Genomic DNA, 19,810 nt, shown 5'->3' on the forward strand with positions numbered 1-19,810 from the left:
CCGCAGAGGTTGCAGTGAGCCAAGATGATGCCACTGCACTCCAGCCTGGGTGACAGAGTAAGACTCTGTCTTCAAAAAAAAAAGTCTTAATTTTGTTTCCAAGGCATTTCTTTAATCTCTGTATACCACTACCATCCTTCCTTCATTCCTACAGTTTTAATGAAAGTTTTCTTAATTATTTATTATTTCTCACCTGGATTGTTAAATTAATTTCCATCCTCTTTACCCTATTCTGTTCTTCACATTACTACCAGAAGTGTCTTTCTAAAAGGCAGATACGATCATTTTGTTCCCTTGCTTAAAAATCCTTTAGCTTTCCTTCAGTCTTTAGGCAAAGTTAAAATTCCTTGGTCTGACCCCAGCCTAACTTATTGCCTTTGCCTTAGGGCTTTTCTGTCTTCCTAAGTGTTATTCTGCCTGGAATACAATCCCTCCTCCCAAGCTTGTCTGCCAGTTTAATTTAAAACTCAGTTTAGCTGTCCTTTTCTTTGGAACACTTTCCCTAATCTTCCCTACCACCTGTTCATCAACATACATAGAAGCACATTTACTCTCTCATTCTTTCTTTCTCTCTCCGAGTCTATGTTAGGTGTTTTAGCGTTTATCATACTTTTATATTTACTTATCTTCCCACTATTCTATGAAATCCTCGAGAATTGAGACTTTACATTTTATCTCTATATGTCTATCTGACATGGCCAGCTGATTACCCTTGAATCATCCTAGATTTTATGCATTTTAGCTGTGGCTTTAAGATCTCTAGTGAAAAAAGTTCATAAATTATAAGTATTTCGCTGTCCATACTAGGAGGGAAAAACAGGAAAAAAGTAAACAATCCTAACCCTTAAATGGAGACTAATAATATTGCTAGTAGAGTAGAAGTTAAAAACTTGGTATGATTTAAATTCAGGTTGTATCTCCTAGCCTTAGGAAGGTTTCTTAACTTGGCTGTGCCTTATATTCCTCATCTGTAAAAATGGTTATAAGTAGAGTCTGTTCTGCTATAACTTTTTTTGAAAATGTGGATTTGTTCTAATGCAATTAATATACTTGGGAATAATTTGAGCATAACATGAATTGTTTGTTTATGTATGATTTTTGTCAGCAAAACAAAATGTACTCAGCTGAACTGAGCGCACACACATCTCAAACATGTACCAGCTACCTCAATTCACTGTGTGTTATGAACCATGCATATATGGTGTTAAAATTTTTCATCTGATTTCAAGTAACCCTCCTACCACTTCCACAATAATTCACAAACTGCAACCATTTTGACTCCCACTTCCATAAGCAACCTTCAGGTCTTTTTTTCAAGGTAAAGTACTGTCTTTGTTGTAGCATTTATGGTTTAAAAAAATCATTTAGAATGTATAAAACTGTGTTGCCATTTTTGTTGGGTTCCTGTCTTATGTGTCATTGAAGTTTAAATGTTGTGTCCCAACCTCCTTTTCCCTACAAGCCCTCTTGATTATTTGTCTTACATCCAAGCCTACCACAGTTTTTTTTTGCTTATTTATTTTAAGACAGGGTCTTGCTTTGTCGCCTAGGCTAGAGTGCATTGGCATAATCACAGCTCACTATAACCTTGAACTCCTGGGCTTAAGCAATCCTCCCACCTCAGCCTCCTGAATAGCTAGGACTACAGGTTCATGCCACCATGCTCAGCTAATTTTTTTTTTTTTTTTTCTCCATAGAGACAAGTTCTCACTATATTGCCAGGGTGGGCTCAGACTCCTGGCCTCCCAAAACACTAGGATTTTAGGCATGAGCTACTGTACCTGGCTAGTTCAGTGACTTTTAATGTATTTGTCATGTTATAGCAGAACTGATTGTACTTACCTCACAGAGTGGTTTTGAGAATTAAGTGATTTATTACATATAAAGGACTGAGAATGATGTTTTATACATAATAAATACCTAATGTTAGCCACCATCATCATCATTATTATTGGAAAAATTCTTATTTAGTCAGAACACTATGGTAATGAGAAAAAATGATGGAATTTAATTCCTATGTATGCCAGGTGTCTTTGGTTATAAAAGTTGTTGCTAAAAGATATTCAAGACTATGATATTCAAAGATATTCAGAGTCTTTTAGTCTCTTAGATGTTTAATTAGTTCATACATGTATAAGTTGAATTAGTGGCATGTCATACCCTAAGTGTGATTAGTATGACTATTCTAAAATAAAATTTAAGAGGGTTTTGGAATATATTCTTTTCACTTATTGAGTACTCACAATTTTACCTAAGTACGCGATCTGATTCACATTTGGGGTTATTTTGTTGAAGGTTCAGAATGCTAAGCAAGTAAACAGTGCACTTAAACAGAAAATGGAAGGTGGAATTGAAGAATTCAAACCTCCTGAGGTATGTTATTGAAGGATACATGTGATTAAGTATAGTGAAAACTTGTTTTTTTTCAGTTGTCCAGTGTCCAAGTACTATTTTGGTCACATGCATCATTAATACTTTGAAGGTTTCATAGTATGGATAATTTATTATGTCTCTTTTTTTTATTTAGATGATCTTATGAGGCTTGGTTAATCATTTTGTATTTAAGTTAAATTATTTATTTCCTGCCCTTAGAAATTCATAGCAAGCAAAGTAATTAGGGAAAATAGTAATAGGAACAGTGTATGTGAAACTAGAAGCTCATTGATGAGCATGCTAGTGCATTTCTGGGTCTACAGCAATGTTTGCTGAAAGCCCTTTCCTGCTTGTGTGAATTGGTAACACAGCAAGAAAAATATGAAAACAAGCTAGATTATTTTAACAAATTTTTATTTTAATTTAAGATAATTGTCTTTGGCTCAGCTTCCACTTATGATTTTAGTATGCAGACTTACAGTCTTGTACTTACAAAAACAAGGTATAGATTGACCATTTTCTCAAGTCTTCTGTTTCAGTTGAAACCTAAATATGTTTTTGATATTTGTGGTAATTATAGGGGTACTTATATTCCCTTAAAATCCAATCAGGTCTTTTTCTAGGAGCTTCTACTATATCTTTTTTCTCTCTTTAACATTTCCATATTATGCTTCATATCCTGGATTTGCCTTTCTGTGTATGTGATAATCAAATAATCTTATTTGGTCTTATTGGGACTTTTTTTCCCCAGAAGGGGAAAAGAACTTGGTTGACTGAAATATCTACAGATGAAATTTATGTGAGGGGCTATGGGGAGGCAGAACGGTAGTACTTCAGAAATTATGTACCATATGCCATCTTAGTTATCAGTGTCTTTCAGAAAGGAAGACTTATGAAAAAAGTTGTTTTTCATTGTTTTGAATAATCTCTTTCAAGAAGGTTAGGTTATGGAAAAGAGTGAAAAATAATACAAAACGGATATCTCATTCCTGGCCCACAGGTAAAGTGACAAACATTCTAGTAACAGTTATTTAAGGGTAATATAATACAAAAAATTACTATTTTATTTTGTTATATTATTGCAACAAAAAATATTTTAATTTGTATTATGCATTAAAATGCATGAACGCAATTTTAAATGTCTATACTTTTGTAATCTAAAACTTAAATACCGCAGATATTAAAAACATGGGAATAGCAGGAAGAACTTTATACTAGCAAGTGTGAAAAATAAAATGTAGAAATTCCTAAGAAAATGTGTCTTATCAAAATTGCCTGAAAAAGAAAGAAAAGCTGAATAATTGGTAATCATGAAGTAAAACGAAATAATAATTAACATTTTTCTCTCATAAGAAAACTTCAGACCCAGACAATTTTACAAAAAACATTTACTAAATTTCAAGAAAAGGATAATTCTCATCTCAGATTTTTCCATAAAATTACAGGACAGCCTCACTCATTAACTTTATATAAAGAAAGATGCGAAAGTCCAGTAGCATTTTATAGCTTCTCTGTGTGCTATCTCATTTGATTTTTATGTAAATCCATACAGCTAGGTGAACTAGATACTATTATTTTACATGAGGAAACTGGAAATCAGGGAAGTTAACCAACTTTTTCAAGGTGACAAAACTGGTAAATAATGAAACTCTGGCTATATCTGATCTTTTTAGAGTCCTGACTGGATTTCTATATTAGTATATGTCATGTTGCCTCTTACATTTGGAAGTTTTTATATAATAGCAAAATTATATATTACATTTCCACATTTTAATGCAGCTATTGGGTGAGAAGTTATCAAACATTTATTGTAATTTTTGATTTATTATAAAAATAATGATGAAAATAAAATAGCCAAAATGTTAACACTCCATCATCCATATATTGAAGTTTGGATATTACTTTGGGTTGATATATTGAACTTATATGATGTGAAAAATGTATATATGTTGTATCATCTAGAGAGTCCCCAGGATACATTTATATTTGTCATATTGTCCTTACTGCTTTGTGTGGAAGGCAACTTGAATTTCAGATTAACAATTACAGTAAAGAACTTGAAGAATCAGGTAATCTATCCCCTTACCTTTAGTTTAAACCATATCTAATCAAAGAATGTTAATAAGCCTTGGAATAATTACAATAAGCCATGAAATGAAGTAACTCTACTAAAACTAAGCTGTTACTAAAGTGCTTTACTTATTAATTTGGTTGTATTTCTTATTTTCATTTAGGGAAAAATTTGTTGAAGAAAGTCCATTCACTTCCACAAGTATTTACTGATCAACTATTTCATATGAGGCACTGTGTTAGGCCCTGTGAGAAGTGTGTGGGAAGAGGGAACACATAAAGATGTGGACAAGATGATGTGATTTTTCCACCTACTCTAAAAAAAAAGGAACTTGCAGTCTAGATGTTATAAGACAAACTGATAAAAGTTGTATGATAGATTTATAAGCAAAGTATACAGGGAAACAAGTGGGCATTATTCATTCTGGCAAGGACAGTTAGAGAAGACTTCTTAGAGGGAGAATACTGCAGCTGAGGTTTGAAGGATAAGAGGGATTTTTTGCACATACAAAAATGACCAAAGAAGTCATTCCAAGCTGAGGGAATAATAAGAGCAATGGTTTGGTGTTGAACAGTACATTAAAAAATGTAAATCTAGTAGGGGAAAATTAAAAGCCCTTTTAAAAATGAGTCAACAGGTATTCCCTGAGCACTTACTATGTGCTCATTATTGTGCTAATTAATTGCTATTGAGGATTCCATGGAAATGTAAAACAGTCTTTTCTCAAGAAGCATATTGTCTACTTAGGAAGGCAAACTTGGATGCAGAGAAGGAATGAACATGGTATATGAGAGATGTTAGGAGGGCTGAGTAGGGGCATCTTTGTGATAAACATCAGTGGGCAAGGCCAGAGTATAAAGTCCTTGTGAAAGCCAGAAAGAGAAGTTTGCTTTTTAAATTAAGTCAAATGGAAAGACCCTGTAGTTTCTTTAGTACAGAAGGATGTAAAGAACATTTTTAATTATAGGAAAGTTATGATATTATGCAGGATAAATTAGAACAGGAAAACTTTATAGCTGCTAAAATATTAAGCATGTAAGTTGTAAATGATAAAGGAGTATCAATAGGGTTGGGTATTAGTTATAGGAATGGAAGCAAGCAGTAAACCCAAAGAACATTGCAAGGTAGGGAAATTAATATGTCTCCTTGAAAGTATGTGAGAGTGTTGAGGGTGTCGCTGGTATGTCTTCTGCTTTTTGTTTTGGATGGAGGTAGATGGGTAGGTAGAGGAAAGATTGATGAATCCAGAAGAAAGAATAAGTATAACTGAAAAGGGAGTGCCTTTTGAAGCTATAAATTCTCCATGTATGGTTGATTTCCTGCAAAGGTAGACGACATCCTTTCATGATGGATGTTGGGTGGAACTTTCAGCATCGAGTAGAAGGTTTAACTTGGTGACCTTTTCCACCTCTTTCAACTTAGAGGTAGTATTAATCTACCACTGACGAAAATGGGAAAGATGTGAAAACAATTTAGCAGAGAAAGGATGGAGTAAAAATGCCGAATTCCCTAAGGATGTCATAGATAGTTCTAGAAGGCTTTTTGGGACCTTTGATATTGTTATATATTAGATTGTCTTATTTTATATTATTATATTATTTTTAAAGCAACAGCATTTCAGATAGGTGCTTTTGTAGAATATACTCTGTGATACCCTACTGTAGCTAACTACAGCTACCACACAGTTTTAGATTCCTAGATATATTCTAGTTGTCCTTTCTTTAATCTCTACCAGGGTTTCTCAGATTTAAAAGACAATATTAAAATCAGTAACTTATGTGAGTCCTGTATATTTAAAATTTTCAACCCTATTTTTTCTTCACTCTTCCCCCTCTTCTGCTCCCACTTGTCACACACTGACTGTTTAATCCTATACAGTTTCAGCCATCCCTTCTGCATTTTTCTTTTTCTTTCTTTTTTTTTTTGAGACAATCTCACTCCCATCCCCCAGACTGGAGTGCAGTGGCGTGATCTCGGCTCTCTGCAACTTCCATCTTCTGGGCTCAGGTGATTCTCCCACCTTAGGCTCCTGAGTAGCTGGGACCACAGGCACACCACCACACCACCACACCTGGCTAATTTTTTGTAATTTTATTAGAGACAGGGTCTTGCTGTGTTGCCCAGGCTGGTCTCAAACTCCTGGGCTCAAGTAATCCACCTGCCTCAGCCTCCCAAGGTGCTGGGATTACAGGTGTGAGCTACTGTGCTCAGCCCCTTCTGCCTTTTTCCACTGAGCTGCCTCTTATAAAGGTGAGCATTGGCACTGATGACCACTTGCCACAGCTTTTAACTTCTCATTCCCCTTGCCTTTTTCTGAACCCTTGTTATAGATGACTACCCCTCTTTTTCTTCCTTTAACTTTTGGGAGGTTATGTTCTCTTTATAACTCTTCTTCTGTTCCCTGGTTTGTCTTCTATACATATAGGCATTCTCCAAGTTGTCCTCAAAATTAATTTCCCCTGTCTTGAATACACAATCTCATTGTTTTACTGTGTTAAAGTCATATCATCTGTTCATTTAAATTACACAAATTTATCCAGACATTCAGTCAAATAAAAGAGAAAGAATGTTTAGCAATAGCAAGTGTAGTAGTGCTGGCAATTCTTCTTACACTCCATTTATTGAATGTATGCCCCACAGTGAGCAGTGGTGAACTGAGAATTCAGAATCCACTGTTTCTTTAGTCAGTCTTAGTTTCTGCATGCCTTCTGTGTGTCTCTTTGAACTGAGAGAATTTTGTGTGTGTGTGTGTGTGTATGTGTGTTTGTAAAAAACAACACTACCCTAAATTCAAGCCAACAGCTTCATCTGTGGTTTAACTGAGAAACTAGTGGTCCATTCCAGTGCTGGAGGAATACCTGGCTGTGTGGGTGTGTTGGGAGACTGTGTGCCTGTCTCTGGCTACCTTTTTAAAGACATTTAAAGAGTAATCTTGAAAAAAAAATTAAAAAAAAATATTGTAGGCCAATTTTAGACCTGAGTAAGATATGACTCCATTGTTTTTTCTTATAAACATTTCCCAGACTCTTCAAAACTGTGTTTAAATAAATGAATCTGATTTTAGCCTCAAGTGGAACCTGAACTCCACCTGAATGTCTAATACCTCGTTCTCATTGTATCCCAAATTAAATTAAATCTTAGCCTCACCTTCCCACATCTCCCACAGCAGCATTTCTTGATTTCTTAGGTTCTTAACAGCATTGTCCCTCTCCGAGCTTTCTGGGATTAAAGTCTTAATTTAGTTATGATCATACCCCTGACCCCTTGCCCCCAAAACAAAACATAACTATTCCTTATTAAATTTAGTGTGAACTTACCAACCTTGAATTTTACTACCCTTCCAAAAGTGGATGGCCCTTATCATATTTTAATTTAGTTAAATATCACCAGCTTGCCAGGCTATCACTTCTTACTGACACAAATACTGTTTTCATTTACATGTGGATTGCCTTCCCATTATTTGCCTTTCAGAAGTTTTTCCTATTCTAAAACCCATCTCAGTCTTCAACCTTTCCTTGTTCTGTTTCCCCACTTAAATCATTGTGACTTTTTCTCCTGTCTTGAAATTCCCCCATATACTCTGTACTTTTTAACTTTAAAGTTGTTTGTATTCATTCATTTTCTGATTTGTAAGCTTTCTGCAGTTTAGATGAAAAAAATTTTCATAATGCATGTTATTTTTTCTTTCATTTTTTGTTACCTTTTCATTAATGATACTTTTCCCTCCAGTTTCTTTCAGATCTAATAAACATGAATTGATCAACTTTTATTTGCTTAGGCAGTGTGCCAGATGCCTTTTTAGATATATTCTAAATATATCCTCATATTTAGTTATATTTAATCCTTAGAGCAACCTACAACATCGTTATTGCAAGTTGTATGTACAGAAGATCCTCAATATCCAACTCGTCATTCATCCATGTAATGCATGGAGAAGCAAAAATTGCCCAACAAGAACATTGACTAATAAACCAATCATTTATAAAATTAGGCTCTACTCACCAACTCTTCCTAATTAACTTTAGCTGTTATCTGTCCCATTCACTGCATTATCCTTCTCTGTCACTCTCTTGCTAATACAATGCAAATACAACACAAACCAAAATGAAATTGCATACTTTGCAAAAGATGAGAAACTTCATGAAGTCTGTTAAACTGCAAGAGAATGACATTAGTCACCTACAAAATTGTCAGATGAGTATCCAGCAGAATTAACCATTAAAGAAAAAAGTGATCACTCACAGGCAAGCACTTCACAAAAGAATAATTTGAGAACCAAGTATTAAGAGAGGCCCTTGAGAAAATTATTTCAATAAGCCTTTAAAGCAAAAAATGACCCATTTTATGATCATGTAAATTTCAAAGCCAAAGGATGTTGCACCATTGTATAGTCAGAAAAGATATGTCAAAAATAAAGTGTATTAAACAAGTCATTAACTATTTTTTAAAAACAGCTAATTTCTACAGGGTTTAGTTTCACATTTCGGGTTGAACTGCAGTCAACCTTTTATTTTTTTACCATTTACTATTTATTATAAAATATTTTGACCTATTTTAAATCGATTTCAGTACTAGTTACCCTTGAGTACCAAGATCTTCTTTCATCCACCTTCCACAGCCAAGGTAGCATCAGATTGCCTGTGCATGAACTCAGTGTAAAGTTCCTTAGTGTAAAGTTAAGGTCTCAATTAACGATATATATCCCTTCTTAATAGAGTTCCTCCTCCATTCTTGTTACTCCCCTTTTGGGGGAACATATGTTTACCTAATTTTTCCTATCTCCTTTTTTTTTTTTTTCTTAACTTTTTTAGATTTGTTGTGCTCTTTTATTACTGTTTCTTTATGTCTCTCATAGTTTTTGTCCTATTCTCCCCTTTCTCTTTTCCTTTTTACTGTTTTTCCTTTGCCTCATCACCAGGTTCCTAACCTTGAGGCTTATCCACTGTTTACTACCTCGCCTGCCCTACTGTCCCTTTTTAATCTCCTCATCTAGAATACAGTGATTTGTTTTAGGTTTTTCTCTTGTTAACAAGAATCTAAGTCCGTTTTTTTTTTTACTTTTTCATTTTTCCTCTTTTTTTTTTTAACTTTGGATTTTTGTTTCATTCTTCTTTCTGAGTACTTGCACCTCCTTACTTTTGGTGAGAAAGCTGGTGTTACCTAGAACCTCTGTGTGCTATAGAAACTCTTATTGCTAAGACCATGAGTGAGGTAAGACCTAAACACCCCTTCTCAAAGGAAGCCCTCTTTCTGTTTTGCCCAACATGCCCAGGTATTACACGGAGCCACTTTATCTTGGCAGTTCCTTCTGCAAACCCCTGCATGTTGGTGTATTTATTTCTGTCCATCTACTGTCAAAGGTCCTTGATTTACCACTCAGTGGGTATACACTAATGAAGTCTGATTAGATATTTGCTGTTGTAATATTACCATACTGAAAATCCTAAATTTAGAATTTTTGTGGGTAGAAATATTGGGGGGTCTTGAGAAAACATATTCTTATCAGAATCACTTTCTGCTTCAGAAATTTAAAGAAATATTTTAGGACTTAGGCCTGTTCTGTAGTCCTATGATAATTTATACCACTGTTTTCGGGGATTAAGGATAGGTTTAATCTTAAATATGAAGGGAAGAAATTTTGGAGTCATAAATCGTCTCTGAAGAAAATAAAGTTTCAGCTGGGTGCAGTAGCTCACGTTTGTAATCCCAGCACTTTGGGAGGCCCAGATGGGCAAGTCACTTGAGGTCAGGAGTTTGAGACCAGCCTGGCCAATATGGTGAAGCCTCATCTCCAGTAAAAATACAAAATTGGCCGGACGTGGTGGTGGGTGCCTGTAATCCCAGCTATTCAGGAGGCTGAGGCAGGAGAATCAATTGAACCTGGGAGGCAGAGGTTGCAGTGAGCCAAGATCATGCCACTGCACTCCAGCCTGGGCATCAGGGTGAGGAAGAAAATAAAGTTTCTTGCTTATGGCCAGAGGTTTGAGACCAGCCTGGCCACATAGCGAGACCTCATCTCTAAAAAAAAAAAAAAAAATTAGCTGAGTGTGGTGGCAGGCGCCCATGGTGCCAGCCATTACTTGGGAGGCTGAGGTAAGAGGATTGCTTGAGCCTGGGATTTTGAGGTTGCTGTGAGCCGTGATCATGTCACTGCACACTCGGCCTGGGCAACAGAACAAGACCCTGTCTCAAAAAAGAAAAAAAGGAAAGGAAAGAAAGTCTCTTAAATGTTTAAAACTAGGCTAAAATTCATAGCTGCAATGTGTAATAGGAATATCATAGTTGGAAAATGGGAGACTAATAGATTTTCTCACATTTTAATATCTCTAATTAGAGCATAAATGCAAATGTTGTTCCTTCTCACAAATTGGTACATTTTCCTTTCATTATCTTTCTGCATGGGTAAAAGGTAACTCAAAATATGTATTTTTACTCTTTCTAAAAATGGAATCTTCATAAATCAGAGTTGTAGTAATCTCATATCTGTGATTTGATGAAAATTAAAAAAAAAAAATAAGCACTTTGGAAAATGTCTGTCTTCATATCCTCATTAGGAAACTTCTCTTTAATTTTGTAGTCAAATCAGAAAATTAATGCCCGTTGGACCACAGAGGAGCAGCTTCTAGCAGTGCAAGGTATATTAAAGATAAGCAGTTATTGTTGTTAATAATTATTTAATTTGTCATGAAAGGTGACTACCCTAGTTCTTCCCTTCCTTTAGAAATTGATCAAGAAAGGGCTCTTGTGTTTATCACAAAGTCCTGGTGACCAGGAATTATGTGTTGTATTTGTGGATGTGACATACTCAAGTCTACGTACATTTTGAGTCCTGAACAGCACGTAATGCATTCTCGGCACTAAATAATTGATGGTGATAATTAAGCATGAAAAAGTCACATGGGCTCTCTGTCCTTTTCCTTTGATATTCCTGTAATTGGGTTCATTCTTACTATATATCATTCATTGATAACTCATAGTTAAAAGCATCAATAAACTGTAGATGTTTCTGATTTCTCTACTTTGTAAAATAGTGTTTATCTGATAAATGTCAGGATTGAAAATACTAACTACATGCTTAACTTTCAATGTTTCATACTTCCCTTAAGAGATGTACCACTGAATGCTTAGAAACCTGACTTTAAATAGGTATATTTTTGAAAAAAGACTTGAGAGATATCAAAAAATCATATTCAGCATTTTAAATGCACTATTTCTAATAATGTTTTGTTGAATTATATGGTAGAAGACTTTTTTTTAATTAGGAATACCCATGGGCAAATTGGAAGCATTATAAACTTGGATTTTCTCATGTTTAAATGACTTAAAGACAAATTGTATATTTTTATTCATTGTTATGGATTTGTTTCCTCTTCATGATAAATTTATGTGCAGGTCTGATTATACAATTTAAAGTTTGGTCTACATTTTGGGTTTCTTCCTGCCTGAGCACCTCTTTGTGTTGAGTGCTAATAGCTTTTTTTTAATCTAGGTTAACTACTGTTGAGAGAGTGGGGCCCCAGTGAAACATATAAGCATACCTTTTAAAATGTTGCCAGATAGTCTTCAGAGAACATACTTAACACAAAAATGCTGTGCAGACATCATTCCGATTGATCGACTGATAGATGACTCTGCAGTTTGGATTAGAGAGAGTAAGAATTAGCCAGCCAGCATGATTTGAAAATGACACAGGAGGGTGCCAGCAGGATGATGTCAGCCCTTGCTTTGGCCTGTGCAGCATAGCACAGTCATTTCATAAAGAATTGATACTATGACACAGGGTGCTGGATGTGCATTGGACACATCTGTAATTATAGAACTGAGTTTCTGAATGAGTCAAAACAAGGTTTAGTTCATAATGTTCAAAAATAGCTGTTTTTAAATTAGGCTCTGCTAATTTAAATTATTGTTTAAAAAATTAGCATTTTCAGTGGCTGCTTTATATTCATTTAGCAATGGCCTACATGTTTAATATAGTCATTTTGAATAGGGATTTTTTTTATTCATGTAAAGCTGCTATTTCCCTCTATCTTAGTAGCCTGGTAAAAACTGAACCCTGATTTCCAGTATTCAGTTGCTTAAAGACTAGTATATTAACTCTGTATTTTTAAGAAATTATCCCAGTGAAAGAATTTTCTGAAAAGAGTGTCATAGGAAAAAAAATTTAGGCTAATATTTCTCTACACAGCACTCAGTATTTGATCTTGCTCTACAGCAGTACTTTAAGTTATAGAGTCCATTGATCTTATGGCTGGGTTGGTTACTACCCAAAGCTGCATTCAAAGGAATAGCAGTGGTAATATCTAAATATATAGTTTGAACTACATATGTGGACATAACTTATAAATATTAAAATAAAATAATGGAGTAGTCATATATATAACCAAACATTTCCTCTGTACTGAGGTATATTCAGTGTTATACTATGTGCATTTAAAAAGTAACCCTTGAAGTTACACTAATGCAGCAGTTTGTATGGAAGTATGCATGTTTGCAGGATTTCAAAGGCACTTTTTTAATAATGTGTTAATGGTGTTAATGTCTCTGTTTTATTTATTCTTTGGATTTTTTTTGTTTTCATTTTTGGGTTTTTGTTGTTGTTACATAAAATAAAACTATAAAGGCTATTCGTGCCCAAAATAGCTATTTTAAAGAGAATTTTAAAGTGTCATATTGTCTTATGTGCCCATGCATTTATATGGTGCTCAGAAGTGTGTCTTATAAATAGTATAATCATGTAGTAACGTCCCCTGTACCTGAGTTTCAGTGCAGTTAAGGGATGTAATTTCAGGGTCTTTTAATACACAGTTTACTATCTAGAAGTACTTATCTTAGCAGGCAATTGTTTTTGTTTTTTGGTAAACCTTTATATTATTCTAATGACCAATTTAGTTTTCCAAAGTAATAAACTTTTGATATTAACATGTTTTAATTTGAATAGCACTTTATATGCAAGACATTTTACACATATATTTCTGATTTGACACTTACTTGTTAAATGCTTTATTTTATCTGGCTCATAGTAGAAGACTATTACAGTGACCTGCAGAAAAAAATATTGACTCTGGCGCAACTAGTGAGATTTACAACTTTACTATTAAATAAGTTTTTTTGTTACTACTCTTTTGAAACCAAACATATTGAGATCATTTCCTTTCCTAGGGCTTAAATATGTATTTCCCACCCTACTTTCCTGTTCCATCTACTCGTTAACTATTTAAATAAGTTTCCCTTCTTTCTTTCTTAATTGAAAGAGAGGGGAAACCATGCTCAGATGAAATAGGAATGTCTGTTTACACTTTTGTAATCAGTCACTTTATTATGTTAATTCTAGTTCTACCTATGTTATAATTTTAATAGAATTCTTCAAGAGTCTCCAGGTAGGATATCATTAATACTTCTCATTTAATCCTCTTAAAATATTTGCCAGGAAAGGTACTTCTACAGTTTCTATCAATTGTTCCAACCCTAAGTATCTAATTTTTATTATGACCAAATTTTATTATGACCAATAATGATCTTTCCATATTTGTGTTAGTGATAAAATATTCCTGTTTGTAGCTTATACATATATAAATACTTTTCTCTAACCTATAATGCATTTGGAAGTTATCCTAAAATCCAACCTGATATTCATATGATAAACAGCATTCAGAGATTAAGAATTTTTAAAGGGGCTGGGTGTGGTGGCTTACACCTATCATCCCAGCACTTTGGGAGGCCGAGGTAGGTGACTCACTTGAGGCCAGGAGTTTGAGACTAGCCTGGCCAGCATGGTGAAACCCCATCTTAACTGAAAATACAAACAATTAGCCAGGTATGGTGGCGCACACCTGTAGTCCCAACTGCTTGGGAGGCTGAGGCAGGAGATTTGCTTGAACTTGGGAGGTGGAGGTTGCAGTGAGCCAAGATGGCACTCCAGCCTGGGCAACAGAGTGAGCCTCTGACTCAAAAAAAAAAAAAAGAATTTAAAAAGGAATTTAAAAAGGAATTAGATTATTCTAGGTGTATCTTTTTTCCATGTAAAATGGAATGATGGTTAGCTGTTTTCAAAAAGCAGTATGTTTAAATTATAGTACAAAACACTTTTTTAATGTATGTAGAGTCTAGAAGCATGGTATACGGTATTTGCATTTTAATTATAAGCCGCCTCTTAAATATATTCATTTCCTAGTCACTAGTGCTTAAAAAAAATGCTTCCCAACTAAAATTTATGCTACTTTAGGATAAACAAAATTTTTTCCAATTGTATAAAGATGTCAGCTTTAATTAGTTATTTTTATATAGTTATTTTTTATGTTTAGTTATTTTTTATAATTACTACCTTTCTATATAAAACAGAAAATGACAGAACTATGTTCATGTGACTTATGCTTGTAGTAAAAGTTACCTTTTCTTGTAGTTCATTCACCTTTTTAAGATAAATGAATTTTCAAGTCTAGAAATTGTTTTTTTTTCCGTCTCATACTAACAAAAAGATAGAAGGGTTTGTAAAGGAGAAAAAGTAGATTTGGCAGTTGCTTAAAAATAAAAGGATGGTAACACAGTACATGAATGATCAAAAGGAAGTAGAACGAGGAGATTTATATCTTTCCATCTGAAAAGCACCCTTTTGCTTTAGAGATTATTTTTCTATTATAACAGATACCATAAGAACGGAGGTTCAAAAGTATAATTGTCAGCCCTCTGATACACTTACATTAAATAATTAATGATTCAAAATTTCCAGCATTTTTGTAATGGAATGTAACTTACAATGTGATTTTGACTTTTAGCCCCTTCCATGTATACATCAGTCACTGTTCTGCTGCTACTGCTACCTTTTCTACCTTTTAATATGGAATTCTTGAAGAGATTTATAGGAGGTGGAAAGAAATACATACTCCCAGATGGCTTGAGTTTAAAATGTATGTCTTAATGATAGAAGAGAATCATATCTCTGGAGTTTCTAGATGTTACTGTATTCCTGTTATTTCAAAAATATATTTTTGAAAAATTAATGTTTCCCAGTTAAACTAAGTACATGTTCACTTTAATAAATTTTGCTGTGAAAGCCAGAAAAAAAAATCCTCTGAAATTTGATTATCTATAAGCAGCTTACCATGTTTTGTCTTTTGGGTGTTTTTTTTTTTTTTTTTTTTGTGGTCCAAAATCAATTTTTTTTTTGAGACAGAGTCTCACTTTGTCACCCAGGCTGGAGCACTGTGGCAGTATCTCGGCTCACTGCAACCTCCACCTCCTGGGTTTAAGTGATTCTTGTGCCTCAGCCTCCCGAATAGCTGGGACTACAGGCGTTTACCACCACACCCGGCTAATTTTTGTACTTTTAGTAGAAACTGGATTTTACCATTTTGGCTAGGCTGGTCTCGAACTCCTGACTTCAAGTGATCTGTCCGCCTTGGCCTCCCAAAGTGTTGGGATTACAGGCATGAGCCACCATGCCCAGCCCCAAAACCAAATTTTAAAAAGTGGTTTTAAACATACCAAAGGCAGCTATCCATGCTATCCCTTCTAGCTAAACATAAAAATATTTTTTAAAAAAAGATTCAGATTCTGATTTTACAGTTGGGAAATACCACATAAATTCTCCTGAAGTTACCACCATCTTACTAGCCAAAGATTAAAAAAAAAAAAAAAAAAATGTGTGGACAGACTCCACTAATTCAGAATGTCTGATAATTCAGATAATGGCTGTGCTAATGTCTCTACTGCTAATAAAAATATCTTCTTTAGCAAGTTAAAAGTATTGACAAGAAATATTTAAAAAAGATGTTTTGCATTGGGTAATATAGATTCCTGGTTGGAATATGTGGGCTTTCATAAAATGTAATGATAACAATATCCTAATGACTTATATTTTTATGTTAATTCCCAAATAAAACTTTATAAAGATTATAAAGTATCATCTGCCAGCATAGAAAGCCAAGTTGTTTCATTGTAGCTTTCAAATGAAATTTAGAAATTTGACTGAAAACAGTTTTTTTTCTTCCTGGGAAACGTACTATTTGTCTGTTTATTCCACTAACCTTTGAAAACGACCTCTTTCCCTAGAAGTGAGACTTTAACAACTATAGTTCAAGCATACCTTTTACATCTTCAGGAAGGGAGATTGACTTAATCATATTTAACTCCCTTCCTGAGATAGTAGTCACATCACCTTGTTTATTATCAACTATGAAAAAATAATGGAGTGCCCTTCCCCCAGGGACAGACTGAAACTAGGGTAGCTCTGATGCCATAAGTTGTTAAAGTTAGTTGCTGCTCATCACTACCACCTGCTAGTTGTTTCAGACACCTAGCTGGAGATTATTTTAAAGGAGCAGTCTCATTGAGTCAGTTGGGGTTTCACTAGAGTTTGCCTAGTTGCTAGCAACAGTATAGAGCTTAAGAGTTCCATCGTCTAACCAAAATGCTCTTGAGCCATGCCATTCTGAGTGTGAAGGTGATGAAGAATTCAGCTATATATATCTAATACCTCTTGTGGTTTAGGGAAGAACAATCGTATTTCCTTATTTCCTAAGCACTTCCTGTGTACTCAGCATTGTAGTAATGCTAGTGCTGCTTTGTATTTTCTAGGACAGTACTTTCCAACCTTTTTCACATCATGGTACATGGAGAAAATTATGAAATTTGTTACAACACACTAGGGCAAGCAGATGAAGCTGCTCTTGTCCAGATGAGATTGCCAAGGAGCTCCAGCTATTCCAGACCCCGTCCAGCCATCCTTCAGGCTGAGGGGATTTGTTCTCAGGAACAAATGTGCCTAGGTATTTGTTGGAATATCTAGGTTGGAATATCTGAGGTTGGAATCCTCAGCCAAACTACAGAAGTCTACAGTGTGGTCTGAGCCTTAAGAGTTTAACTGGCATACATGAGTTAATTATAAACATATTATAGTTAATTATAAGCATACTTGGGTGAGTTAGAAAAAGTTGTCAACATTGAACATCTCTAGAAACACTCTTACAGGAAGTAGTTTTGAGTTTAAGATATATAATTTTACAAATGTAACAATATTGGTGACAAGGTAAAGTCCATTGAACAAGAGAAAATTAAGTGGAAGATCAAAAGGAGTATAGTCAGAAGAAGGGGCACTTATTTAATGGAATCGGACTTGGGGACAACTTAGAGTTTTGGAATATATTTTGCAAAATAAGTGTTCTTAGGTTTATAATATCTTTAGACTTGGAGTCAGAGTTAGTTTTAATGTGACTTCTTCTTAGGAATACAGTCTCATCTTAGACTTTTTTAAGGTTTTCACTTCTAAACTCATGTGTTCAGTAGGTTTAGCCATTGCTAGAATGTAAATTAAGTGTCCCTTTTGAAAATTAGTAACTGATAGAACATTATATTTGGTTTCTAATTAGTAGTTAATCTTCAATGCAGCAAACTCAAATTTAGAATTTAGAAATGGCACAGAGACTCACCCTTCTAAGAGTTGCTATTTTCTAAAATGTAAAAGTAGTAGAGAAATACTTGAATATATAACAGTAACTCCTATCAAATATCCTTGGATTTTTATTACCAAATAAACTCTCAGTGGAATCTAGTCACTATTAGAATTTATACTTAACTGTGAAGTTCAAACTGGAAATCAACCTCATGGGTTTAAAGGGAGTATAAATTCATTTATGCTGATAAAATATTATAAACAGTATCTATCGTTGTTACTTTATTGTCATGTACATGTATTTTCCTTTGAGAACACAGCAAATGAGCATAGCTTACAAACCCAGAATTCTACCTTAAAAATGGAATATAATTAGAGGATAGTAATGTCAGATCTGCTGTCCAGAGTGCTGTTAGATAAAGGAATTCCCCTTAGAGTCAAGCCCAGCTAGTTTAATGTAGTCAGAGATGCTTATTTCCAAATTCTCAATTTAAAGTAAAGCACAATTTAAAAGTAGGATTGTTACATCATGACAGTGCTTTAGGGTAGTTGAGTATGTCATATTAATTGGTATTGGTAAGAAATAGCATTTCTGCTGGGTATTAACATATCCATATATTCTCTCATCTGTGATCATATACATGTTGTTTATTTAAGCCCCCATATTTTTGTCTCCTTTCTCATCTCTTTCATTAATGAGTTACTGTTTTCTGGTATTTTTAAAAGCAGTTATCAAATTATAAAAATTTTCAACAACTTTTCTATTTTCTATTCTATTTTGAGCTAAGTGCATCTCCTTCTAGAATGAGTCTGTGAACTTCTTTTAGAATTCCCTTAAGAGGAAATTATCTATTTAAAATTCTATAGTATAGTTAACAATCTCAACTTCTTAAATCAATTATTACCCTTCATTATAATGAAACTTCCTTAGTGTAAAGTTAGGTTCTCAATTAACAATATATCCCTTCTTAAGTTTAAGATAGTGATGATGAGCACAAGTGCTCTTCAGGTAGTCATTACTGTTACCTTATTCTTCAAGCTATAATCTTACATCCATTCAGTCTTTAAAACTACTAGATGAGTTAAAATCCAACTGACTCTGAAAAAAACTTCCCTTTTAAAAATCCACCAACTTGTGATGATTCTCCTGCTTTTCATGTTTAAGTTTTTACCTAATTTCAATTTGTTGGTACCCTGGTGGTATAGGCAAGTATTCATGTTGAAGTTAGTATTAAGACCAAAATTATAATGCTTTTCTTAATGGGGGAACCCTAAGGCTACTCACTCAGTCCATTGAGGGGATAAGAGAGATGGCTCATTCCCATCCAGTTTTGTTTACAAACGATGTTGCTCAAATTTAGGTGACTGGCTACTAGGGAAATAAATGAATGTGGAATTGAGGATGGAACAAAGAATTCAATGCTTTACAATAAATGGACTGTATTTGAGAGTTCAAGAGAGGATTGGAGAAAATAACTGAGTATGTAAAAAATGGTAAGTTTCTGATTGTTCAGTTGAAGGCAAGTGGCTGGCTCGATGAAATGAGATAACTGATAGTTTTCATCTGTGACCCTGATATCTTAGCCTCTATCTCAGAATTGAGAACTGAGCAGAGTTTGTCAGAAAGGATTGTCATTGCTGGTATCTTTTGTGTGTGCATGATGTATAGTACACACAGCTCTCCTTATTGATCCTTCACAGGTGTATTATTTACTTTGCCTTCCAGGTGTCCGCAAATATGGTAAAGATTTTCAAGCTATTGCAGATGTAATTGGCAACAAGACTGTTGGCCAAGTGAAGAACTTCTTTGTAAACTACAGGCGTCGGTTTAACTTAGAGGAGGTATTGCAGGAGTGGGAAGCAGAACAAGGAACCCAGGCTTCTAATGGTGATGCTTCTACTTTAGGGGAGGAGACAAAAAGTGCTTCTAATGTGCCATCAGGGAAGAGCACTGATGAAGAAGAGGAGGTGTGTTT

At 34.5% G+C, this 19,810-nt stretch overlaps 1 protein-coding gene across 1 annotated transcript in view; it reads left to right on the forward strand.

The window, feature by feature from the left end:
* The window catches only part of RCOR3 (REST corepressor 3), a 59,244-nt gene that overhangs the window by 36,151 nt on the left and 3,283 nt on the right, over positions 1–19,810 (forward strand). Inside the window, exons 7-9 of the mRNA XM_011938736.1 lie at positions 2,296–2,373; positions 11,022–11,079; positions 19,561–19,802. Coding sequence (XP_011794126.1) covers positions 2,296–2,373; positions 11,022–11,079; positions 19,561–19,802 — 378 coding nt within the window. The remainder of the gene's footprint in view (positions 1–2,295; positions 2,374–11,021; positions 11,080–19,560; positions 19,803–19,810) is intronic.

Source organism: Colobus angolensis, unplaced genomic scaffold (genome assembly GCF_000951035.1).
Source record: "Colobus angolensis palliatus isolate OR3802 unplaced genomic scaffold, Cang.pa_1.0 Scaffold100, whole genome shotgun sequence".
In the NCBI taxonomy this organism is placed as follows: Eukaryota; Metazoa; Chordata; class Mammalia; order Primates; family Cercopithecidae; genus Colobus; species Colobus angolensis.